Below are 25,366 nucleotides of genomic sequence, written 5' to 3' on the forward strand. Positions count from 1 at the left end.
CCACGCCTCACCTCAGAGGTAGCTGCATCTCAGTACCAGGCATGGGATCCCTGTATAAACAGCCCCTCTACCCCACCCCAGAGGTGGTTGCATCTCAGCACCAGGCGAGGGATCCCTAGGAACAACTGGAGATCTCAGTTCTGGATGATAAATCCCTGTATGAACAGCCCCCACACCCCACCCCAGAGGCGGCTGCATCTCAGTGCCAGGCAACGATCCCTGTATTAAACAGACCTCATGCCGCACCCCAGAGGTAGTAGCCACAGGTGGGAATTTTAAGGCAAAAGGTCTAGTGCAGAGATGGCCAGAGAGAGAGATGTAGAAATAGACATGGGAATGCAGAGAGTTCAGAACTCAGTGAGTCATCCAGGTTTATAACTGCCCCTATTATAATCTGGAACCCAGCCCGGGCCTCATGCACCCCACTGTCCGCAGAGCCAAATCAGCACAGCAAGGGAGAAAGGGATGTAGTAAAACCACAGACTGAGTTTTATGGAAATAGGATTCGGCTCTTTCATATCCTCATGCCTGTCAACAAAGCACGTTTCATGCTGTGCATTTATACAGGGACCCCCTGCCCAGTGCTGAGATGCAGCTGTTTCTAGGGTGTGCACAGGGGCTGTTTATACAGGGATCCTTCAGCCAGCACTGAAATGCAGCTGCCTCTGGGGTGGGGCACAGGGATCCCCCACCCAGTGCTGAGGTACAACTGGCTCAATTCAATTATTCTTTGTTGATACACCAAGCTATACAATGGCTACCAAAGGGTAAAAAGACAGAGATAAGTTCAAGTGTTGTGTTGTGTTGTGTTCTGTGTGTGTGTGTGTGTGTGTGTGTGTGTGTGTTCTGGACACTTGTGTGTGAGTCCTGTCCCCTCCCCAGGGCGGATCTCTCTCTCCCTTCGCAGGGCACCAATATCAATTCTCTTTCCTCTGCACTCAGCTGCCTCCTCCGCAGTGCCCGCAAACCTCCCGGGACACCGCTCCCAGCAGTCAACCCACCTCCAGCTTCCCAGGATGCACCCCTTGCGTCTGCTCGTTTGCCTGGGAACAGGTGAGTTGCCAGCCAGTGAGGTGGGGAAAACCTGAGGCCCTGCGCACACCAGCTCATTGCCTAACCTTCGGGAAGGGGAAAGGAAGCAGCTGGGCTCTCAGGATGCCTGGGTTCTGTCCCCCGCTCTGGGAGAGGAGTGGGGATACAGCAGAGGGTTCAGAATCAGTCCCACATCCAGGAGGGGCTGGCCCCTCTGCCCCCACCAGTGGCCCCTTCTCAATGGGGAAAACTAACATGTGGCTGTTTGACCCCTGCAGTGCTGGCCCCGAGCCATGGATTCAGCGTGGATGTGGAGGGACCCGTCACCTTCCAGGAGGCGGCCAGGGGGTTCGGGCACAGCGTGGTGCAGTTCGGGAGTGCCAGCGCCGGGGGGTAAGGGCTGAGTGTGGGCTCAGGGACCTACAGTTACGTGCCTCATATCCACCCCTGAGGGGCCCATCTGGCTGGGCTGCCCTGCCTGGGCCCCACTACCCAGGGGTGACAGGGGCGTCCCCTAAGCCCCCCTCTGCTCTCTCCCCCACAGGCTGCTCGTCGGGGCCCCGCTGCAGACAGGAGATGTGAATGAAACCGGCAAAGTCTACAAGTGCGACCCGGGCTCCAGACGCTGCCAGGAGATCCCCATCCAGAGTAGGGGCCCCCTGTGCTGTGGGGTCCAATGGGTTAGCACAGGGGGTCTGGGAGCTAGGACGCCTGGGTTCCATCCCCAGGTCTGGGAGCGGCGTAGGGTCTAGCAGGTTAGAGCAGGGGAGGCTGGGAATCAGGGCTCCTGCATTCTAATTTCCATGCAACAATTTGCCATCACTTCGCCGCAGGAGTGCAGGGGGTGCACAAGGGAGAGGGGGTGCGAAATGACTCAGAGATATGCAGGACTAAACATATCCAATGACAAGGTTTCTCACCCTGGTGTTGGCGTGTTTCTCCTCTCAGGGCCCCCTGATGCCGTGAACATGTCCCTCGGATTGTCTGTGGCTGCCCGGGGCTCCAATCTTCTGGTGGGTACCACCCCTTGGGGTGGGGAAGTGGCTCGGTCTGTGGGTTGTACCCAGGGGGTTGGGTGAGTCTCTGCCCCGTCCCCCAGAATTCCACGGGATTCCCTTCCCCCCCAGCAATGGGAGCGGGATGAAATGTCTGCACCGTGACACCGTAGGGCCTGACCGACTGTGCACCCACCACACGCCAGGTGGGTAATGTTACCACAGGACTTGAGTGCCTGTGTGCTGCTGTCACCAGGAGGCTCACGGCTGGGTGACACTGGGATGGGGGGATGGGCTGATATCACAGGAGCGGGTGAGCTTCCTACAAGATCTCTGTGCGCTGATGACAAGTAGAGGGTGGTCATCGGATGATGTCACCATCACCGGAACACGGCATTGTCACCATGGTGAGGGATGAATGACAATGTGTGTGTAGGCGGGTGCTAACCACTAGAAAGACTGGGCCATGGCATTGTGTATAAGATGGTAACTACATAACGGTGACTACAGCGAGGGTGTGATGTTTGTCTGAGGGATGGTGAGACCCAGAACGGTGCACTGAAACAGCAGGGAGGAGGAGAACATCGCCATGGAGATAGTGACTGAGACGTGACGTTGTAAGGGATGGGGGTAACTGGGTGACATTGCCATGGGGACAGCGACTGTGTGATGACATTGTGAAGAATGGGTGTAACTGGGCAATGTCACTCTGGGACAGTGACAGGGCACTGGTATAGCAGGGAGCATGGTAACTAGGTGATGTCCCACTGTTCTCTCTCTGGGAGGCAGGTCCTGGGTCCTGGGGTCCTGTTTGCCCCATGGGGATCCCTGCCCTGGTGGGGGCTTTCCCTGCATATCCATGGGGGGAGCAGACTCCCCTCACCCCCAGTGCTCTCCTCAGGGGGCACCTACTGAACCCGTCCCTCTCTCGTGCCCCAGGCGTGCGGCCCCACGGTGCACCAGGCCTGCGGGGAGAACATGTACATCAAGGGCTACTGCTTCCTCCTGGACCAGAGCCTCCGGCAGCTCCAGCGCATCCCGGACACCCTGGCAGGTATGGGGCAGCCCCAGGAGCAGCACCAAGGGGCCACTAGATGGGCCCTTTGATCTGGTCTAGCTCTTTCCACTGAGTTTTCTCCATGTTGGTAGAGTTGAATTGGGCGTATTATTTTCCCGTCCCTCTCAGAGTGCAGACGTGCCACAGACATAGCGCTCCTCATCGACGGCTCGGGCAGCATCGAAGCTCAGGACTTTTCAAAGATGAAGACGTTTCTTTCTGAGATCATGAAGCGTTTCCACAGCACCGACACGCAGGTAACGGGCAGAGGCTGAACCCGGATTACGTACCCTGCTCCTTGCAGTCAGTGCTGACTCTAATTCCCCAGTACAGCGCTAGGGGGCGCTGTGCTTCAGGGAGTGGGGCAGAGGGCTAAGCAGGGGGTGCTCTCCCCTTGCAGTCAGTGCTGACCCCAATGCCCCAGTGCGGCACTAGGGGGCGCTGTGCTGCAGGGAGCAGCAATGGATTTTGCATCCAAAACCAGGAAAAAATTCCTGCAGAACCAGCTACATCCTGACCACCTGCCTCAACCATTAACTGAGTTTAATTCCCTCTTTTCTTACCCTCCACCCTGGGGTTGTTTTTCTCTCTTCCCCCCCATCTCCTGCAGTTCGCCCTCATGCAGTACTCGCACAAATTTAGAGACCACTTCGACTTCTCACAGTACAGGAGGAGTCGTGACCCCGATCACCTCCTGAAGTTGGTCTGGCAGCTCCTGGGAGAGACGCACACGGCCAGCGCCATCTGGAAAGTGGTGTAGGTGTTGCCCTCCTCCCCATGCTGACTCCACAGGGAATGGGCTGCAAGGATATGGAAGCTAAGGGACAGGGACTCAGAACTCTTGGGTTCTATCCCCAGCTGTGGGAGGGGAGTGGGGACTAGTAGGTTAAAGCAGGGGGAGGGGGGACTTGTAGACAGGACACAAGAGTTCTATTGCCAGCTCTGAGCCTCTGTTGTTGTGTGACTTTAAGCAAGTGGGGACCCTGACACTGACCTTTGTACAGGACTGTGTGATCTGCAATGCCAAAGCAGTGGATGAGCACTAGGTATTATTACGTATCAATAACCCTCCCATGCCTTCCCCACCCCCACTTTTCCAGGCGGGAGCTGTTCACCTCTGGGAGAGGCGCTCAGGATGAAGCCACCAAGATTCTCATTGTGATCACAGATGGGGAGAAAACAGGAGACCCACTTTCTTATTTAGACGTCATACCTGAGGCTGAGAGAGCTGGAATCATCCGCTACGCCATCGGGGTGAGCCGCGGCTGTGCGGAGAACTTGTATGGATCTGAGCCCGTGTCCAGGTTCCCATCAGATAAGGGAGAAGACCTGACCCTGGGTTGTAACTGGGTCAACATGTGACAATATAGGAGAGCTGGAGCTCCTCTGTTGTTCAGGTTGAGCAGAGCTCTCTCATTAAAGGTTGGGTTTTCTGCCTGCCCTACAGTCCACGTGCTGACTCCAATTGCCATGATATTTGGAATATCTCATGTGGACGCAGGTTAGGAATAGTGGTCCAAATTTGGGGTCACTTGAACAAGGGCTTCCTGACATACAGCCCCGCAGTTAAACTGCAAAATCACCAGTTCTTTTTTGCACACACCAGAAACTCAAAAAGTGGCTCTGAACCTCCCCAAACGGATCTCAGTCACTTGACATTTATCTCCGCTAGTGCACGGCACCCACTGCCCCTCCGGGGAAGATGTATTCAAAAGATTATTAATCTTAGACGTTGGATGCCTAGAATGGCACATGCCAGACTGCTGAGCCAAAGAGATTGAAATGAGCATCAAGGTGTAGGGCTCTTTTGAAGCAAGAGGGTGGCTCCAGGTGACAGCAGGTTGCCATTCACCGTGAATTGGTCCTGTGGGTTTGAGCCTTACTATTGGCTAATGTTCCTTGCATTCTGCAGTGTCTCCCTTTGGATTTTTTTGCCCTGAGATCAAAATTTCTGGCTGAAAAGCCATACTTGAAAGTGCTCTAAAAGCCACATGAATGCTCTGAATTTGCATGAGAGGTGTGGTCTGATTAAACAGACGGCCGGTGAAAGACAGTAAAGGAAAATGTAATCGTGTCTCCTGAACAATTACACTGAGCGTGGAGAATAGAAGCTGGGTTATTCCATCAACTTCTTTAGTGGAGAGTTAAGGTTTCCCAGGGCTGCTTCCTGCCCTTCCCGAACGTGGAGAGCGGCTGCACTTAGGCCTCTGAAATCCATGAAATACAGTTAAGGCAAACACCCTCACAACCTTAACTCTGCCCTCTTTGAGCCACGCCCCAGCACACCAGGAACACACACAGGCCCTTACAGATGCTACAGAGCGCTGGGCACACAGCACATGAGCACTAGGGGGCCTGCCCATCACCTTCCCTTTGCCAAGGCAAAACTTGGGTTTTGAGTCATAGATGCCCAGACCAGAAGGGACTTTTGCAATCATCTAGTCTGAGCTCCCATGTAGCATGGGCCAGAGAACTGCCCCAAATAATCCCTGCTGGAACCAGAGCAGATCTCTTAGAAAACCAGCCAATCTAGAGATAAAAATTGTCAGAGATGGAGAATCCACCACGGCCTGTGGTGAGCTGCTCCAATGGTTAATTCCCCTCTTGGTTAAACCAGACACCGTCTTTCCCAACCGAATGGGTGTAAATTCCACTTCCAGCCATTGGATCTTATTTGACCTTTGTCTGCTGCTTCTGTCGGGTCCAGTGACCGGGAGGTGCCTGACTCCACCACTGAACTGACTGCACGCAACCCACCCAGACTAGTGCGGTGGTCCCAGCCCTTCACCACTGGCCCTGAGGCGTTCTCCAGAGACAGTGCAGCACTCACCCCTCACTACGCCCTGGAGATTGAGTCATACAGGGCCCAGAGCTCTGACAATCCCCATGGCAAGAAGATCCCTGTCCCCACCGCTGATACAACTGACACAACTCGGTGCTGAAATGAGGCAGGCTCCATAACTCCAGGCACGAGGACACCTCTCCTCACGTCACAGTGACACCTGTGCCAAGCTGCTCCAGCGACCCCCGTCCCCGCTCCCACTCACCAGAGTGGCACATGGCGCTGGCTGAGCAGTGCCTCTCGAGGGCCCAGCAGGGCTCGGGGCGGGTGGATGTTGGTCCAGGGCTCTCGGCTGTGACTGACCTTGATGCCCTGGTCTCCCCTGTACCTCCCTCTACTCCATTAAGGTTGGCGACGCCTTCTCCAGCACTGCTGCCCAACAGGAGCTCCAGGAGATCGCCTCTGAGCCCACCGACGAGCACGTCTTCCGGGTGGACAATTTCGACGCCCTCCAGGGCATCCAGAGCCAGCTGCAGGAGAAGATCTTCACCATCGAAGGTACCAGAGCCGGGGGAGGGGCCGCACTGGCCCGGGGGCTCTAGAAATGGGTTTTCAAGGCCGAGATGGGACGGGGAGCAGCTGGGAATCCAGAGCTCAACTAGGCCCCAAATATTCTCTCTTTCCCCATCCAACATGTAGCCATTAATCTATCGCCCTAAATGCCCCGATGCCTTTCTCATCCGCCACTCCCCCCCACTGCCCCCCTCCCCCCTCCCCGGGGCAGGGGCTGGCTGGCTGGCTCAAGGGGTGGAGGAATGGGATACAGGCACTTCTCTCTAGGGGGCACTGGATCCAATCCAGCCTCGAGGTGGGGAGAAGGGCTGGCTCAGGGAATGGGACACGGGGCCTTTACCGTCTGTGATGGTCTCTCCCGTCTCTGTCTGTCTCTCTCTCCTTATAGGCACCCAGTCCCAGAACGGCAGCTCCTTCCAGCTGGAGATGGCTCAGGAAGGATTCAGCTCCCTGCTGTCCCCTGTGAGTGACGCCTGGCCCCGGTGTGTGTCCCACGCTGCCGTGCGCTGGGGCCCTGACAGCGCTTTCGAGCTAAGAAGGAGCTGATTGGCTTAGTGCTTGCAGGGGAGACAACCCTTTACTAGCCCAGAGCGCTGCAGGAGCAGTGCAGGGGGCACCCTCCCCTCCCACTCAGGGTGGGAACTAGGGGGGCTCTATGCTGCAGCTGGGGCCAGTAGGGGGGTGCTCACTCCCCTGGCCATCAGCACTGACCCCAGTGTCGCAGCACGATGCTAGGGGGCGCTGTGCTGCAGGTTCTGGCCTCGTCTAGTAAATACATTCTGTGCTGTTTCCTGTAATCAGTCCCCTTTGCCGTGCATGTTGGTTTAGGACGGGCCTGTGCTGGGAGCGGTGGGAGCCTATGACTGGTCCGGTGGGATATACCTGTACGGGAGCAGCGGGGAGCTGAGCTTCATCAACTTATCCAGAACCTCCACTGACATGAATGATACTTACCTTGGTAAGAACAAACCCATAGAGCTTCCCTTACCTATTTAAATAGCCTCCATGCCCCACCCCAGAGGTGGCTGCATCTCAGTTCTGGGAAAGTTCTGTGCAGCACTGTTGTACGGCTGTTTCCCATCTCACCTCCCCACGTCCCTCTCTTCCTTGGAGGTTATTCGTCTCAGGTCATCACAGCCAATGGGCAGAGCAGCTACGTGGTCGGGGCCCCTCGCTATCAACACGCCGGCAAAGTCGTTCTGTTCAGCCAAGATACCAAGGGTGGGGAATGGACACCCAGATCGCAGCTGTTAGGAGAGCAGGTATGGGGAGCGTTACTGGTAATATGGAGTGTGGGTGTGAGAGGGGGGGGGGGGCTGGAGGAAGCCTGTAAGATTTTGACATCGTGTAATATTTGTGTTTGGCTTCACCTTCAGGAACGATTCAGTCAAAAAGCCTCAGGCAGGGGATAAACTTGACTGGTTTAGAGAATTGCACCGCAGTTGACATTCAGCATCTCTTCCACAGACTCCAGAGAGAAACTGCAGAATTGGAATTAATCTGCAAACTGGACACCATTAAATTAGGCTTGAATAAAGACTGGGAGTGGATGGGTCATTGCAGAAAGAAAAAACTATTTTCCCATGCTAATTTTCCCCCTACTGTTACTCATACCTTCTTGTCAACTGCTGGAAATGGGCATCCCGGATTATCACTACAAAAGTTTTTTTTTCTCCTGCTGATAATAGCCCACCTTAATTGAATAGTCTTGTTATAGCTGGTATGGCAACACCCATTTTTTCATGTTCTCTGTGTATATATATCTTCCTCCTGTATTCTCCACTGCATGCATCTGATGAAGTGGGTTTTAGCCCATGAAAGGTTATGCCCAAATAAATTTGTTAGTCTCTAAGGTGCCACAAGTTCTTTTTTTGCTGATACAGACTAACACGGCTACACCTCTGAGAACTTATAACAGTGGCTCAGTCAGTAAATAAATTTTACTTGTGCTAGCACAACCTCTAAAAAAAATTGCACCACAACTAGCATTCAGCATCTCTCCAAGATCTAACTGCCTATACATTCAGGAACACTTACAGCGATAGCGCCACCTGCTGTGCAGCAGGAGGGTGAGTCTAAGGATGGAATGAGTATTGGGACTGAATCCTTAGTCCCATAGGGTGAGAAGGGTCCCAGTGGGAGAAGGAGGAGGAAGTGACTAAATTGAGGGGGTGACTTATCTGCCCCTCCAGATTGGCTCGTATTTCGGGGGTACACTGTGTGCTGTGGACCTCGACAGAGATGGGAACACGGACCTGGTTCTAATTGGAGCCCCCATGTACTATACACCTCTGAATGGAGGACGGGTCTATATCTGCCCCATTAACTGGCCGGTAAGAAAGAGGATGGAGCAGGGAGAAGATGGATGGCCTGGGGTTCTTCTTTGCCTGACCTGCCATGGGGTTGCGATGCTGGGACAATTAGCATGGCAGTAGCAGGCGTGGTGCTCCAGGGAGCAGGGTGGAGGGATCATTAGGGGACACTTTTCCGTGCCAGTCAGTGATGGCCCCAATGCCCCAGAGCGGCACCAAGGGCCGTTATGCTGCAGAGAGAGGGAAAAGGGGGTCAGTAGGGGGCACTCTCTGCTGGCTGTCAGTGTTGACCCTTTCCCCATGTGTCTCTTTGGATGGGGCCTGCAGGGGGCGATGCAGAACTGCAGCAAGACACTGCAAGGACAGACGGGGAAGACGTTTGGGTGCTTTGGGGCCAGCATGTCTGAAATCGGGGACATCAGTGGGGATGGACAGACGGACGTGGCCATCGGGGCCCCCCTGGAGAACAACAATCGTGGGGCCTTGTACATCTTCCACGGGGAAAGGGGAGGCCTCAGTCCCCAGTACAGACAGGTGAGCCCAGCTCCTGCATGGAGGGGTCATCACAGATCCTGAAAGAGACATCATGGGGCCCCACGGCCCCCTAGTGCCTATTAGCCTGTAGCTGCCACTTCCCCACCCCTCACCCTCTGCTGCCCCCTAGTGCCCATTATACAGCACAGCGGCCCCTTCCCCACCCCTCACCCTCCGCTGCCCCCTAGTGCCCATTATACAGCACAGCGGCCCCTTCCCCACCCTTCACCCTCTGCTGCCCCCTAGTGCCCATTATACAGCACAGCGGCTCCTTCCCCACCCTTCACCCTTTGCTGCCCCCTAGTGCCCATTATACAGCACAGCCGCCCCGTGCCCACCCCACACCCACCCCGGCCCCCCAGTGCCCCTTATACCGGACAGCCGCGCCTTCCTGCCCCTCACCTCTGCTGCCCCCTAGTGCCCATTATACAGTATAGCCGCCTTCCCCACCCCTCACCCTCCGCTGCCCCCTAGTGCCCATTATACAATACAGCCGCCCCTTCCCCATCCCTCACCCTCTGCTGCCCCTAGTGCCCATTATACAGCACAGCCACCCCTTCCCCACCCCTCACCCTCTGCTGCCCCCTAGTGCCCATTATACAGCACAGCCGCCTTCCCACCCCCCACCCTCCACTGCCCCCTAGTACCCATTATACAGCACAGCTGCTCCTTCCCCGCCCCTCACCCTCTGCTGCCCCTAGTGCCCATTATACAGCACAGCCGCCCCTTCCCCACCCCTCACCCTCCGCTGCCCCCTAGTGCCCATTATACAGTACAGCCGCTCCTTCCCCGCCCCTTACTGCTCTCTCTGCCCCACAGCGCATCGAGGGGTCACTGTTCCCCAGCAGGCTGCACTACTTTGGCCAGGCCGTCAGTGGCGGGACAGACCTGACGGGGGACGGACTCCCAGACATCGCGGTGGGGGCACAAGGGCAGGTCCTGCTGCTGAGGTGAGTTACTCTGTGTCGTTTCACTGCTCCACGTGGTAGTCACAGACTGTGTGTGTGTGTGTGTGTGTGTGTGTGTGTGTGTGTGTGTGTGTGTGTGACTGCTGCCCCCTGCTGGAGAATGGCACAATGACAGCTCTTCCGCTCCCTTCTCTGCCCCCAGCATCTCCTCTAGCAGAGCTGCGTGTCCATAACCCGTCTCCCTGGAGTGCTGCGAGCACATCCAGGCTGGGTGGGAGTCTCTGGGGAGGGAGGGAGGGAGGGTGGGATAGGGTCTGGCCCCATTGCAGGGAGCAGCTGGGTGATGGTTCTGTTCCCCCCATGGCAGGTCCCGGCCGGTGCTCAGAGTCGGGGTCTCCATCAGCTTCCAGCCCCCAACCATCCCCACCTCGGCCTTCGACTGCCAGGGGCAGGAACAGCTCAACACGGAGGCCAGCAGGGCAGCGATCTGCTTCACCATCACTAAGAGCACCATGGACAGCCTAGGTCAGACCAAACCCACCCCCTGCTCCCCTCCCCGCTGAGCCACCCAGTCCCCTGTCCTGGGGATGGATTGGAGCCAGCGCCCTCTGGGGGGAAAGGACCCGTCTCTCATTAATGATCCTTCTCTCACGTATCTGACCCTCATTTCTCCTCTGTGGTAGGCAATGGGATCTCCAGCACCATCCAGTACAGCCTGGCCCTGGACCCCGGGCGGACGAAGATCCGAGCCGCCTTCCACTCCACCGGCCCCGTCCTGAGCAGGGAGCTGAGGTTCGGCATTGAGAAGAAATGTGAGACGTACCGGATAACGTTACCTGTGAGTGTGGGGGTTCCCAGCTCCTTCCCCTCCTGCTGTGTCTCCTTCTCCAACCCTGCCCCTTGGTCCCAAATCACCCAGAGAACAAACCTCTCTATAGATCCCACCTTTGCTCATGGGTCCCTAAGTGTCTCTCTGTCTCCCCAGCTCTGCCCTGAGGACACACTGACCCCCATCACCCTGCGCCTCAACTACACCCTGACGGGGGAGCCCATCACTGCTGCCGGCCGCCTCAGACCCATCCTGAGCGAGGACTCCGCACTGGTGTCTGTAGGCTCGGTAAGGCCTCCGGGGCCAGGCAATGGAGTTTGTGACTGTCTGCAGAGGTTTTAGTGTGTGTGCTTTTGGTTACAGTGCCTGTGCAGACTGTATCAATGCTTGGTGTTAATGAGTGAGATTGTGGTGTGGGTGAGTGTTTGAGGTTTTAGAGGTTGTGTTGTTGGTGACATTGTTGATTCAGACAGTGGTGATCTTGGTGAGGTTGTTGGCTGAGGTTGTAGTGATTGTGTTCGTAACCTTGGTTTGAGCTAGACTGTAGTGGTTGTGATGGCAGTGTGAGGTGAGGTTATAGTGGTTTTGTTGTGTTTGACATTGCTGGGTTCAGACTATACTGATCTTGGTGACTGTGTGAGGCAGGATTGTAATGGCTGTGTTGTTGATGCTGATGTTGGTACAGAATGTATTTGTGGTGGTGGGGAGATTGTAGTGGTGTTGGTGAGTGTTGGTTGAGGATGTTATGGCTGTGTTGTAAGTTACACTGTTAGGACTGTACTGGTAGGTGGTTGCGGTTTAGACTGTAATGTTGGCATTTTGTAGTCTTAGATAAAGTGAGTGAGTTATTGTGCCAATGTTGGTTCAGATTGTGTTGATACTAATTGTGATTGTGGTTGAGACTATAGAGGTGTTGCTGACAGCATCGGTTGCGATTGCAGTGTGTGCATTGTTGGTAACAGTGTTGTTTCAGACTACATTTTTAGTGGTGGTTGATGAAATTGTAATGGTGTTGGTTACAGTGTTGGCTGAGATGGTAGTGGTTATGATGCTGGTAACAGTGTTGCTTAACACTTTATTGGTTGTGGTGGTGATGACAGAGTTGGTTGTGCACTTCATAGTGTTGGCAGAGGGTGATGCAGCTACATTGCTGGTGACACTGTCAAATCAGTATTGGGTCTGGTGGTGGTTGAGGCTGAGAATGCAGTGGTGCCCGGGACAGTGTTGGGGGAGGTTATTGCGGGTGTGTTCATGGTGATGGTGTCAGTTCAGACTACTGGTGGTGAAGGTGACAATTGAGATTGTAGTGTGATTGACAATGTTGACTGAGTTTTGCTCCAATTCCCTCTCACCCACCCTGCCTCCCCCTCTCCCCCCACCTCCGGATCTCTCCCTAGCTCCCGTTTGAGAAGGACTGCGGCAGTGACAAAGTCTGCACTGATGAACTACAAATTTCCTTCAATTTCTCAGGGTAAGTCACCCCCCCCCCACCGCCACCCCCCCACTCCATGGTGGAGCCCGTCTACTCCATCAGGCCTCAGATCATGCCAGATTTCCATATGGCTTCTGAGTGGGAACCATTATAAGAAGCTCACAGAGCTGTCAAGGCACTGCCCTGAGGAAACTCACCCCTTTCTCTCCCCCTTAGTTTGAGCACCCTGGTGGTGGGGGTCACCCCCGAACTCAACACCACCGTCTCCATCCAGAACCGTGGGGAGAATTCCTACAGCACCACGGTGCAGTTCTTCTACCCGGCCACGCTGTCCTACCGCCGGGTCCTGCTGCTCCAGGTACCACCCAGTCCCCCCAGGCACTGCAGACATGCGGGGCAGGACACAGGGGATGGATGTGAGAACTTGTGTAGAAAGCAGGCAGGGGCTCAACAGGGGGTGCTTTGCTGCAGGGGGTAAGCGGGGGCTTGTCAGGAGGTGCTGTGCTGCAGGGAGCGGGCGGGGGACTCAGCAGGGGGCGCTGTGCTGCAGGGGGCAGGTGAGGGCTCAGCAGGGGTGCTGTGGGCCCATCTCTCACTGGCTGGTCCCCTGTGCTCAGTCTAACAGGAGGGCCGTGGCCGTTAGGTGCAGCTCGGCCGTGGGCTCCGAGGAGCAGACTCAGAGGAACAGCACCTGCCACATCAACCACCCCATCTTCAGGAGTGGGGCCGAGGTAGGGACGGGCCCTGGCCTGTGAACTCCCCAGGGGTGAGCCCAGCTGTGGGCAGAGAGGGGCAGTTCCCTGGGGTCAGCCCAGCCCGTGACAAGAGATGTGCTGGGGAAAACGCTCCGGGGAGCCTGGCGAGTCAGTGCAAACAGAGCCCTGAGTATCAGAGGGGTAGCCGTGTTAGTCTGGATCTGTAAAAGCAACAAAGAATCCTGTGGCACCTTATAGACTAACAGACGTTTTGCAGCATGAGCTTTCGTGGGTGAATACCCACTTCTTCAGATGCAAGTGGTGGAAATTTCCAGGGGCAGGTAAATATAAGCAAGTAAGAAGCAAGCTAGAGATAACGAGGTAGTTCAATCAGGTAGGATGAGGCCCTGTTCTAGCAGTTGAGGTGTGAAAACCAAGGGAGGAGAAACTGGTTCTGTAATTGGCAAGCCATTCACAGTCTTTGTTTAATCCTGAGCTGATGGTGTCAAATTTGCAGATGAACTGGAGCTCAGCAGTTTCTCTTTGAAGTCTGGTCCTGAAGTTTTTTTGCTGCAGGATGGCCACCTTAAGAAAACACCAGAAAACACCATCCTAGCCACCATGGATGTAGAGGCTCTCTACACCAACATCCCACACGCTGATGGAATACAAGCTGTCAGGAACAGTATCCCTGATGATGCCACAGCACAACTGGTTGCTGAGCTCTGTGCCTTTATCCTCAGACACAACTATTTCAAATTTGATGACAATATATATCTCCAGATCAGTGGCACCGCTATGGGCACCCGCATGGCCCCCCAATATGCCAATATTTTTATGGCTGACCTGGAACAACGCTTCCTCAGCTCCCGTCCACTCACGCCCCTTCTCTACCTACGCTACATTGATGACATCTTCATCATCTGGACCCATGGGAAGGAGACTCTGGAAAAATTCCACCACGATTTCAACAGCTTCCACCCCACCATCAACCTCAGCCTGGACCAATCTACACGGGAGGTCCACTTCCTAGACACTACGGTGCAAATAATTGATGGTCACATTAACACCACCCTATACCGAAAACCTACCGACCGCTATGCCTACCTTCATGCCTCCAGCTTCCATCCCGGGCACACCACAAGATCCATTGTCTACAGCCAAGCACTGAGGTACAACCGCATCTGCTCTAACCCCACAGACAGAGACCAACATCTACAAAATCTCCACCAAGCATTCTCAAAACTACAGTACCCGCACGAGGAAATAAGGAGACAGATCAACAGAGCCAGACGTGTACCCAGAAGCCTCCTACTGCAAGACAAACCCAAGAAAGAAACCCACAGGACTCCACTGGCCATCACATACAGTCCCCAGCTAAAACCCCTCCAGCGCATCATCAGGGATCTACAACCCATCCTGGACAATGATCCCACACTTTCACAGGCCTTGGGTGGCAGGCCAGTCCTCGCCCACAGACAACCTGCCAACCTGAAGCATATTCTCACCAGTAACTGCACACCGCACCATAGTAACTCTAGCTCAGGAACCAACCCATGCAACAAACCTCGATGCCAACTCTGCCCACATATCTACACCAGCAACACCATCACAGGACCTAACCAGATCAGCCACACCATCACCGGTTCATTCACCTGCACGTCCACCAATGTAATATATGCCATCATATGCCAGCAATGCCCCTCTGCTATGTACATCGGCCAAACTGGACAGTCTCTAAGGAAAAGGATAAATGGACACAAATCAGATATTAGGAATGGCAATATACAAAAACCTGTAGGAGAACACTTCAACCTCCCTGGCCACACAATAGCAGATCTTAAGGTGGCCATCCTGCAGCAAAAAAACTTCAGGACCAGACTTCAAAGAGAAACTGCTGAGCTCCAGTTCATCTGCAAATTTGACACCATCAGCTCAGGATTAAACAAAGACTGTGAATGGCTTGCCAATTACAGAACCAGTTTCTCCTCCCTTGGTTTTCACACCTCAACTGCTAGAACAGGGCCTCATCCTACCTGATTGAACTACCTCGTTATCTCTAGCTTGCTTCTTACTTGCATATATAAACCTGCCCCTGGAAATTTCCACCACTTGCATCCGAAGAAGTGGGTATTCACCCACAAAAGCTCATGCTGCAAAACGTCTGTTAGTCTATAAGGTGCCACAGGATTCTTTGTTGCTTTTACAGAGCCCTGAGGTCACTCCGGGGCTGGGGTCAGGCCCTGCCAGGTCTGCAAACCAAGGGCCAGACCTGGGGGGGCTGGAAATCAGTCCTCACTGGGGGAGAAAATAACGAGGGGAGGGGCTGTTCCCTCCCCCCTCTGGAGTCCTTAAAAGAAGCAACTCGGTGGGAGGGGGTGGAGGTGACCATGACTCAGTAAAAGACAAGGAAAGGGGAAGGAGCCAGCGTCATTGTCATGGCTGCCCCCACGCCCGACCCCTCGGACCCAGCGCGACACCACTGGGCCTTCGTCGTCCTGATCCTGAGAGGTGTCCTGACCCAGCCAGGCCCAGGGAGAGGGACCCTCATGCCCCTGCCCCGGACAAGATTCGACACCACCTGGGACGGGAGACTTATTTCTTCTCTTCCCGCTCCTCTCTGTCTTAGGGTACGTCTATACTATGAAATTAGGTCAAATTTATAGAAGTTGGGTTTTTAGAAATTGTTTTTATACAGTTGACTGTGTGTGTCCCCACACAAAATGCTCTAAGTGCATTAAGTCGGCAGACTGCGTCCACAGTACCGAGGCTAGCGTCGACTTCTGGAGCGTTGCACTGTGGGTAGCTGTGGGCAGCTATCCCACAGTTCCCGCAGTGTCCACCATCCATTGGAATTCTGGGTTGAGATCCCAATGCCTGATGGGGCAAAAACAGTGTCGCGGGTGGTTCTGGGTACATGTCGTCAGGCCCCCCTCTCCCTCCCTCCCTCCCTCCGTGAAAGCAACGGCAGCAAACGTTTTGCGCCTTTTTTCCTGAGTTACCTGAGCAGATGCCAAACCACGGCAAGCATGGAGCCCGCTCAGCTCACCGTCACCGTACGTCTCCTGGGTGCTGGCAGACATGGGCCTGCATTCCTACACAGCAGCAGCTCATTGCCTTTTGGCAGCAGACGGTGCATTACGATTGGTAGCCATCGTCGTCGTATTCCTGGGTGCTCTTTTAACCAACCTCGGTGAGGTCGGTCAGGGGCGCCTGGGCAGACATGGGAGTGACTCAGCCAGGTCATTCCCATCTTCTGCCAAGCATCCAGGAAATGACGATGGCTAGCAGTTGTACTGCACTGTCTGCTGCCAGCCTAAGATGTAAAAGATAGATGGAGTGGATCAAAACAAGAAATTGACCCGATTTGTTTTGTGAAATCAATGGCCTGCTAAACCCAGGGTTTTGAGTTCAATCCCTGAGAGGGCCATTCTGTGTGACAGTTGTTTGTGTTTCTCCTTGATGCAAAGCCACCCCTTTGTTGATTTTAATTCCTGTAAGCTTATGTCGTCAGTCGCCCCTCCCTCCGTCAGAGCAATAGCAGACAATTGTTTCGCACAAAACCAGGCAAGGAGGCGATGGCAGTGCGGTGACGAGAGTGATGAGGACATAGACATGGTCATAGACTTCTCACAAAGTACGGGCCAGGCAATGTGCCCTGGCAATGTGCACATCATGCTGATGAGCTCTCCATGAGCTCTGCATGGTCACCTGTGCTGATCAGCTCGCCACGCTGGCCAAACAGGAAATGAAATTAAAAAGTTCGCGGGGCTATTCATGTCTACCTGGCCAGTGCATCTGAGTTGAGAGCGCTGTCCAGAGCGGTCACAATGGAGCACTCTGGGATAGCTCCCGGAGGCCAATACTCGAATTGCGTCCACACTACCCCAAATTCAACCTGACAAGGCCGATTTCAGCGCTACTCCCCTCGCCGGAGGTGGAGTAAAGAAATCGATTTAAAGAGCCCTTTAAGTCGAAAAAAAGGGCTTCGTCGTGTGGACGGGTCCAGGGTTAAATCGAGGTAACGCTGCTAAATTCGACCTAAAGTTGTAGTGTAGACCAGGCCTAAGGAGCATCTGGCTGAGCCGGCCAAGCCTGTGTGTTGTGCTCGCTGCTGTGAGCCTGTGCCCAGGATGGCAGCTAAATCCAGCGCCCACGTCAGCCCGAGGCTGGTACCACTCGCCAGCTCTCGGCCCAGCTGATTCGGGGTCTCTCCAGCACGGAGGCTGCCAGCAAGAGGCAGCAGCCATGGCAGAAGCTGCATTTTCTCTCTGTGCTGCTCTTTGCTCTCCCCGCTTTGGCCTTTGCCTGGTTTTGTCCCCTGGGAACCAGGGCTGGACTTTAACCACAGCGCCCAGGCCGGCTCCAGCCCCACCACTAACCTCCTCTCCTCCCCCAGCGGCCAGTTATTGCACCCAGAGCCGCTCAGACGCGGGGGGGAGGATAAAACGCTCTCTCCAGCGACAGGCGCAGGGCAGTGGTGAGGGGCGAGGACAGAGGTGAAAGTAAGCCGGTAAGCCCTGCCAGACTGGACTGGCTTCCCCAGGCGGGCGATTTAAAGGGCCCGTGGCTCCCTGCAGTGGCTGGAGCCCCAGGCCCTTTAAATCGCCAGCAGCGGCTCCCTGCAGCGGCTGGAGCCCCGGACCCTTTAAATCGCCTCCCGAGCCCCACTGCCGGAGCCCCAGGGTAGCGGCGGCAGGGCTCTGGTGGTGATTTAAAGGGCCCAGAGCTCTGCTGCGGTAGCAGTGGCCAGAGCCCTGGGCCCTTTAAATCGCCCCTGAGCCCTGGGGCTCCCGGTCACCTCTGCAGCTGGTAGCTCTGGGGGTGATTTAAAGGCCCTGGGGCATTTAAATCTTGATGTAAAGGCCCCACCTCTACTGGTTGAGGCCGTGCCTTTTCCGGTCGCTACCACGGTCCTGCTCAGGACTCTGGCGTACCGGTAAGTCCTTTAACTTACTTTCACCCCGGGCGAGGATAAAAGTCTTACTGGACACGTTACAATGCAAAGGCCTTAGCTGATTTCTTCTGTGTCTGTAAGAAAAGGATGGTGAATGGGGTGTTGCCATGGCGCCTTTGCTTCTCTGGGCCCATTTATTCCATCTAAGTTCATACAACAGTTCTCCCGAGTCTGCCCCGCCCCCGCAGTCTCTGGCAGTTCCCCAGGCCCTGACTCTCACCCCCTCTGTGTTTTCCAGGCCGTTTTCGTCGCCACCTTCGACGTCTCCTCTGAGGCCGACCTGGGGGACAGGCTGCAGATCACGGCCAAGGCCAGCAGGTGAGGGGGCTGGGCAGGGCCGAGGGGCAGGGTGGGGGCAGTGGGAGGGGGCCGTGCACAGAGCAGGGCAGGGCAGTGGCCTGTGGTGCAGCCTCCCTGCACAGTTACCTGCCTGCGTCTCCTCACATCTCTCCCCTTTGCCCTCCCCTCCCCCCAGTGACAATGGCGGCCCCATCACCGAGCGCATGATGCACCGGGGGGAGCTGCCGGTCAAGTATGGCATCTTCATCATCCTCACCAGGTAGGTCAGTGCGGAGACGGGGGGAGAGCGCCCCCTGCTGGGTCCTCTGTTCCCTGCAGCACAGGGCCCTGAAGCGCCGCACAGGATCATAGGTGCCAGCGCTGATTGCAGGAGAGCGCCCCCTACTGAGCCCTTCCCTGGAGCACAGCGCCCCCTTCTGGACATGACACCGCACCCCCACTCTCCAGCCCCATCTATCACACTCCCACCTCTCTCCTTCTTTCCATCGTTTTCCTCCCCCAGCCTCGAGGAGTCGACCAAGTACGTCAACTTCTCCACCGAGGAGGCAGGGACAAGTGTGCCAGTGACACATTGGTACGAGGTGAGGCCGGCGGTGCAGAGTGTGCGAGGGGCGATAGGGCAAGAGGAAGGGAGTAAAACTGGTTGAATGGGATCTAGTGCGTTAGAGCACGGAGGGGAGGGGAGGGAGCCAGGACTCCTGGGTTCTATCCCCAGCTCTGGCAGGGCAGTGGGGTCTGAGGGTTAGAGCGGGAGCTGGGGATCAGAGCTCCTGGGTTCTCTTCCTGCAGTGCCCTATGGTGAGTCTGTTTCTTTCAAGTCAAGAACCTGCGGCAGCGAAGCGTCCCCATCTCGGTCACGTTCCAGTTCCCCGTGGAGCTGAGCGGGGTCCAGGTGTGGGACGCCTCTGAGGTCGTCCCCTCCAAGGTACCTGCCTCTCCCTGCCCTTGTGTGTGTGTGAGATGGGCCCAGTGACGCCTGCGCTGCCCTACGGCGCCCCCTGCTGGGAAAGGATGCATAGAGGGGATAGGCCATATGTTCCCCCACCTCCCCACAGCCAGCCACTCCCCTGCCCTGGGGCTGGACTAGAGCTGGTGTCCCCCAGAGGGGAAATGCCCCGTGTCCCCTTCCTGACCCCATTAACATCATGTCTCTCTCCCTCCCCAGCCCCAGCTGGCTCAGTGCATCAGTGAGGCTGAAACACCCGGTTTGAAGGACTTTGTGAAGCAGATGAGTGAGCGCCCCGTGCTGGTGAGTACAGGCTGATGCGGGTCCCAGCAGCCCCTTCCCCTCTGCACTAACACAGACAGCGAGTGCGGGGCTGGGCTGGGGGAGGGACCCCTGCTATAGACAGACCCAGACCCTCATGGCCATGCTGAGCCCATGCACGTCCTCTGCCTCACCCGGCAATATCCTTCCACCCCCAGGACTGCTCCGTGGCCACCTGTAAGAAGATCCGGTGCAGAATCGCCTCCCTGGAAATGCAGCAGCCGCTGGAATTCATGATCAAAGGGAATGTCAGCTTCCAGTGGGTCTCCCAGGTACGAGAGCTGCCACTGCCTCCCAGCACAAGATGAGGGATCCTCCTACCCCCTGTATGAACAACTCCTGTTCCCCTCCCCAGTGGTGGCTGCATCTCAGTGCTGGGCAAGGGATCCCTGTGTGAACCGCCTGTAAATTGCTCTGGGTCTCCCTGGGACGATGCTCTGGGCTGGTTTGTGTCATTTCTGGTCAGGGACGGTGAATTTCTCTGTTCCAGACTCAGCAGCAGAAAGTGAGTCTGATGAGCGAGGCCCGGATTGAATACGAGGAGGAGAAATACACCCAGAAGGAGGGATTCGTCCAGCGCCAGGTACCAGAGTGACTGCGCCCGGGATAGAGAGAGCATCGGCTAGTGGTTAGAGCTGGGAGCCAGGACTCCTGGGTCCTGTCCCTGCTCTGAGAGGAAGTGGGGTCTAGTGTGTTAGAGCAGGGGTGGGTGATGGTGCCAGGACTCCTGGGTCCCCATCTCACAGCTCCTCTCCCCCAGGTGCAGACGGTGGTGGAGCGCTCCGAGGTCTATAACTACCTGCCCATCATCGTGGGCAGCAGCGTGGGGGGCCTGGTCCTGCTGGCTCTCATCACCGCAGCCCTCTACAAGGTGAGTGGGGCAGGGCTTGGACCCCTCCCCCACAGCCCACCACCCTGGAGGCGGGGCCTGTGGCTCTCCCAGTTGGTGGGGTAGGGGAGAGGGAATTTACTTTTGGGGCTCCCAGTCTCCATCCCCCCACCAGGCATGAGTCCATCTGCTTCTGTCCGGCTGGCTCACACCGTCTCTCCCCTCTGTCTCCTTCCAGTTTGGCTTCTTCAAGCGCCAGTACAAACAGATGATGGAGGGTGAAATGGCCGAGCCGGCCCAGAGCGATGCCTCCACTCCCCCCGACTCCCCCGAAGAATAGCCCCGCCCACATCCCCTCCCCATGAGCTGCTCCAGAGCCACACACCAACGTGACCATCTGGACTTGGAACATCCCTTCAGAGCATCCATGGGGGGCTGGGACCAGGATGCCTGGGTTCTATCCCCAGTGGTGGGAGGGGAGTTGGATCTAGTGGCTTAGAGCAGGGGGGCAGGAGCCAGGACTCCTGGGTTCTATCCCCAGCAGTGGGAGGGGAGTAGGGTCTAGTACATTAGAGCGGGAGGGGCTGAGTATCTCTCCACCTCAGTTTCCCCACTTGTAACGTGGGGATAACTATTCTGCCATTTTCTATTTCTACTGGGAGCCGTTTGGCGCACGGCTTGACTCTCACTGTGAAGGTGGCGCTCCCAGAGTCATGGGGCGCCTTGATCTCAGCTGGGCTCCGTGTGGCACCAGGGTCCCCGTCTCAGTCAGGGCCTCGAGGTGCTGCTGGGTAACGTCTAATAAAGCCAAGCTCTCGGAGTCATTCGCCTGCCTTGCCTGAGGTCTCGGGGCGTTTCAAACCGTCCCCAAATACAGCGGGTGCGTTTGTGGGCAGGAAAGGGGGATGGGGTGTGGTTCGGGGCCAGTGTGATCAGCTGTTCCACGGCATGCGGGAGGCACTAGGTGGGAGGGGGAGGAGTGGGGATGGGGCACACTCGGGGAAGGGGGCCGTACTGGGCCGGGAGAGGCAGGGTGGGGGCGGGGGAGAAGGGGTGGGGTGGGTGTCCGGCAGGGGGGGGGCCGGGGGGGGACGAGGTGGGGACGAGGTCAGATGGGGTGGGAGAAGGGCTGGGGTGGGGCGGGCATGGGGCAGGGCAGGGACTTGTGGGGAAGGGGTTGGGTGGGGCGGGGCCTGGGGCGGAGCGGGAGGTTGAGCACCCCTGGGGCCCAGAGGAAGCTGGCGCCTGTGGTGTCACAGATCCACTGGCCCAGTCCCTGGGAGGAGCCCTTCGCGTGTCAGCCCCCTTCGGGTCACGCTCTCTCACTGGGGTCAGCCACTTGGCTTCACCACCTCCTGGGTCTGAACCGTGGAGCCTTCAGCACCCCTGCTACACTCCGTGAGCTCCCTGCAGCGAGTCTGCCTGAGTTGGACACCGGGGAGAGACCTGTATCCCCAAACGGAGCAATGCCCTGACCCCCAGCTTCAGCATCCGCAGTGACTCTCAGCCAGCACTGCAAAAGCAGCAGGGTTCTTAGATGTCTGGAGCACAGATAGAAACCCCGTGATCAGCCCGGAGCACAGAGCCCTCTGACCCCTCTTTTGTCGCAGTTCAGGGAGCCTCCTGCGTCCAGCAGCCCACACTGAACAATTCCCCACCGGGCCTCTCCTCAGTCCCTTGTTCAGTCCTCAGTCCCCAGAGCCGGCTGCCCCCTCCTTCGGCAGCCAGCCTCTGGTATATTCTGAAAACTTTTTTCACAGGCCTCTGTCCAGCAGGGCCGCCCAGAGGATTCAGGGGGTCGGGGGGTCTTCTGCGGCGGGGGGCCCCCGCTGCCGAATTGCCGCCAAAGATGCTCGAGGGGCCTGGGCCCCACGAGAGTTTTCTGGGGCCCCCAGAGTGAGTGAAGGATTCTGCTCCAGGGGCCCCGAAAAACTCTTGTGGGGGCCCGTGCTGGGCCTGGGGCAAATTGCTCCACTTGCCCCCCACCCCGCCCCGGGGCAGCCCTGCTGTCCAGACTAGCTTGTCCAGTTTTCCCTTCTCTGTAAGGTCTCTTATGGGAGCCACTATATCACTAAACCCTTTTACAACCAGAGGGTAATAGCTGGCCAGACCAACAAGGGACTGGAGCTCCTTCCCTGTTTTAAAGGCAGCTTTTACTGGGCTCTACTCTTAATGGGCCAGAGCAAACAATCCACTGCCCAACCTGTGTCCTAGTTAGGAGACCTCTGCCGACCCCATCTTGCATTTGGAGACCTTGACAGTGCGATCGGCATCTCTCGGCCTTTGTAGCACGATGCTACAGGGTACACGTGATCTTGCCAGGAGCTACTGAAAATAGCCAAGTCATCTAGACAGGCTTTGGCAGATGTTTTTAACCCTGCAGCACCTCGTTAATAAGCGTCACGAGGGTTGTGCCAGACTTCTTTAAATCCAAAAGGCAACACCTAAAATTCCCACAGACCCGATTCCACTATGAAAGCAGATTTTTTTTCCCCCTGGGCATCTAAGGGAATTTGCCAGTACCCGCGAGTTAAATCCAGCATGCTTATGAATTTTGAGGACATGGAAGACAGAAATTCAATTCTCTGGTGTGCTAACACTTCCCATGTGACCTCGGGCAAGTCAGTTTGTCTGTGCCTCAGTTTCTCCATCTGTACAATGGGGATATTTACCTTCCCCCATGGGGGGGGTGAGTGTAACTATGGGAGACATTGTGAGGTGTTCAGACACAATCATGGGGCCACGGGTGCCACTTTCGTGAGTTTTGCAAAACTGTGTCCCCTCTCCGCTCTAGTCATCAGTCGCTGGAGCTCGGCTAACACACGCCTCCACTCGCTCTCATAACCCTCTGACCTTTCTCTAGCTCAGCTGCACTTTGCAGAGCTCTTTGCATGTCCCACTCAGCTGCCCTTTGTCTGAGACGGGCAGCTGCTTATATTTTATCACCACAAATAGCTTTGGTCAGAGAGCAAAAAGAGGAGGGAAGTGCCACGAGCACAACCGCGATGCTGTGGATGTGCAGCATTCAGGGTTTGGAAATGGCCTCATGCATGCACCAGAGCTGCCTTTCTCGAGGGCAGAGGAAAGGGAAGTTTAAATATAGAGATGAGCCCCCGGTGTTTGTAAGAATTGAGCAAGAGATGGTGAGAGATAGAGATAGACAGGGAGAGAAATCGAGGCTGTAACAAAAGCGGTACCAGATATAAACTCTGTTTATACTGGATCCAGTGTCCGCTCCTGCCACGCCTCACCTCAGAGGTAGCTGCATCTCAGTGCCAGGCAAGGATCCCTGTATAAACAGACCTCATGCCGCACCCCAGAGGTGGCATCAACAGGTCAAAATTTTAAGGCAAAAGGTCTAGTGCAGAGAAGGCCAGAGAGAGAGATGTAGAAATAGACATGGGAATGCAGAGAGTTCAGAACTCACTGAGTCATCCTGGTTTATAACTGCCCCTATTATAATCTGGAACCCAGCCCGGGCCTCATGCACCCCACTGTCCCCAGAGCAAATCAGCACAGCAAGGGAGAAAGGGAAGTGAGAAAACCACAGACAGAGTTTTTTGGAAAGAGGATTCGGCTCTGTGGGACCAGCTTTCATACCCTCATGCCTGTCAACCTGCAGAAGAACAAAGCACGTTCCAGGCTGTGCATTTATACAGGGACCCCCTGCCCAGTGCTGAGATGCAGCTGTTTCTAGGGTGTGCACAGGGGCTGTTTATACAGGGATCCTTCAGCCAGCATTGAAATGCAGCTGCCTCTGGGGTGGGGCACAGGGATCCCCCACCCAGTGCTGAGATACAACTGGCTCAATTCAACAAGTCTTTGTTGTTATGCCAAGTTAGTCAGAGAGAAGCCCAAGAGAGGGGGTGTGTGTGTGTGTGTGTGTGTGTGTGTGTGTGTGTGTGTGTTTTCCGGACACTTGTGTGTGGGGAGGGTAGTGGTAGATGGTAAGGTCTCAGTGCAGATATGTGTGGTTGCATATGTGGTTGTCTCAGTGCAGTTCTGTCCATGTGGTACAGCTTTGTGTGTGGTTGTTTCACTGTGGGTGTGGGTGAGGTTGTATCAGTGGAGATGTGTGTAAAGTTGTGTGTGGCTGCCTCACTGTGGCTGTGTGTAAGGCTGAGGGTGTAGTTGTCTTGGTGTGGGATTTGCTCACTGTGGCTGTGTGAAAGGCTGAGGGTGTAGTTGTCTCGGTGGGGGCTGTGTGGGATTTGCTCACTGTGGCTGTGTGAAAAGCTGAGGGTGTAGTTGTCTCGGTGGGGGCTGTGTGGGATTTGCTCACTGTGGCTGTGTGAAAAGCTGAGGGTGTAGTTGTCTCGGTGGGGGTTGTGTGGGATTTGCTCACTGTGGCTGTGTGAAAGGCTGCATGGGACATTGTCACTGACTTTGGCTACACACACAAGTTGCCCCAGTTTAAGTGGAACTGTTTCAGCGAAACCAGCACAGCCCCCCTGAGTGGACGCTCTGACCTTGTGTAAACAGGGGAACGGTCCCGCTATTGTGAGGAACTTTCCTAGCTTATACGCGGCCCCAGTGAAATGGGCTAGTGAAAGGATCTGAGTCTTCACTCCCACTCCCTTTACCCAGAGGCTGCCTGACCTCGAGGGTTCCCCTTCCACTCTCCTGTCTGGCAGAGTCCTCGTAACCCCAACAAGGCTGGGCCCAGGATTCCTGGGGGGCTCGACCCCCAACCCTGCTGTGGTCACGCAGGGCAGGGGCTAGGGTGTCCCCACTCCCAGGTGCTCTCTCCGCACTGGATGCTTCCCTCACCCACTGATCATTACACACAGTTCAAAGCATGTACAGTTTATTAAACAACAACCAATTTAAAAGATTTAAGAAAAAAATGGGAAAAGTTGAAGGA

General features: G+C 55.9%; 1 protein-coding gene across 1 annotated transcript; it reads left to right on the plus strand.

The window, feature by feature from the left end:
• Positions 1-942: 942 nt before the first annotated feature.
• Positions 943-21,401, plus strand: LOC120395038 (integrin alpha-D-like). The gene is made up of 30 exons (XM_039519231.1): positions 943-1,053; positions 1,311-1,425; positions 1,577-1,680; positions 1,981-2,045; positions 2,967-3,081; positions 3,214-3,341; positions 3,695-3,840; positions 4,185-4,338; positions 6,274-6,424; positions 6,828-6,901; positions 7,268-7,397; positions 7,553-7,701; positions 8,632-8,772; positions 9,079-9,285; positions 10,105-10,235; positions 10,561-10,718; positions 10,877-11,031; positions 11,179-11,310; positions 12,420-12,493; positions 12,671-12,812; positions 13,072-13,185; positions 18,345-18,424; positions 18,582-18,665; positions 18,909-18,987; positions 19,224-19,331; positions 19,572-19,655; positions 19,832-19,945; positions 20,164-20,256; positions 20,434-20,544; positions 20,741-21,401. The coding sequence occupies exons 1-30, from the start codon at positions 1,017-1,019 to the stop codon at positions 20,840-20,842; spliced, it is 3,477 nt and encodes a 1,158-aa protein (XP_039375165.1). The 5' UTR covers positions 943-1,016; the 3' UTR covers positions 20,843-21,401.
• Positions 21,402-25,366: the final 3,965 nt, after the last annotated feature.

Source organism: Mauremys reevesii, unplaced genomic scaffold (genome assembly GCF_016161935.1).
Source record: "Mauremys reevesii isolate NIE-2019 unplaced genomic scaffold, ASM1616193v1 Contig9, whole genome shotgun sequence".
Classification (NCBI taxonomy): domain Eukaryota; kingdom Metazoa; phylum Chordata; order Testudines; family Geoemydidae; genus Mauremys; species Mauremys reevesii.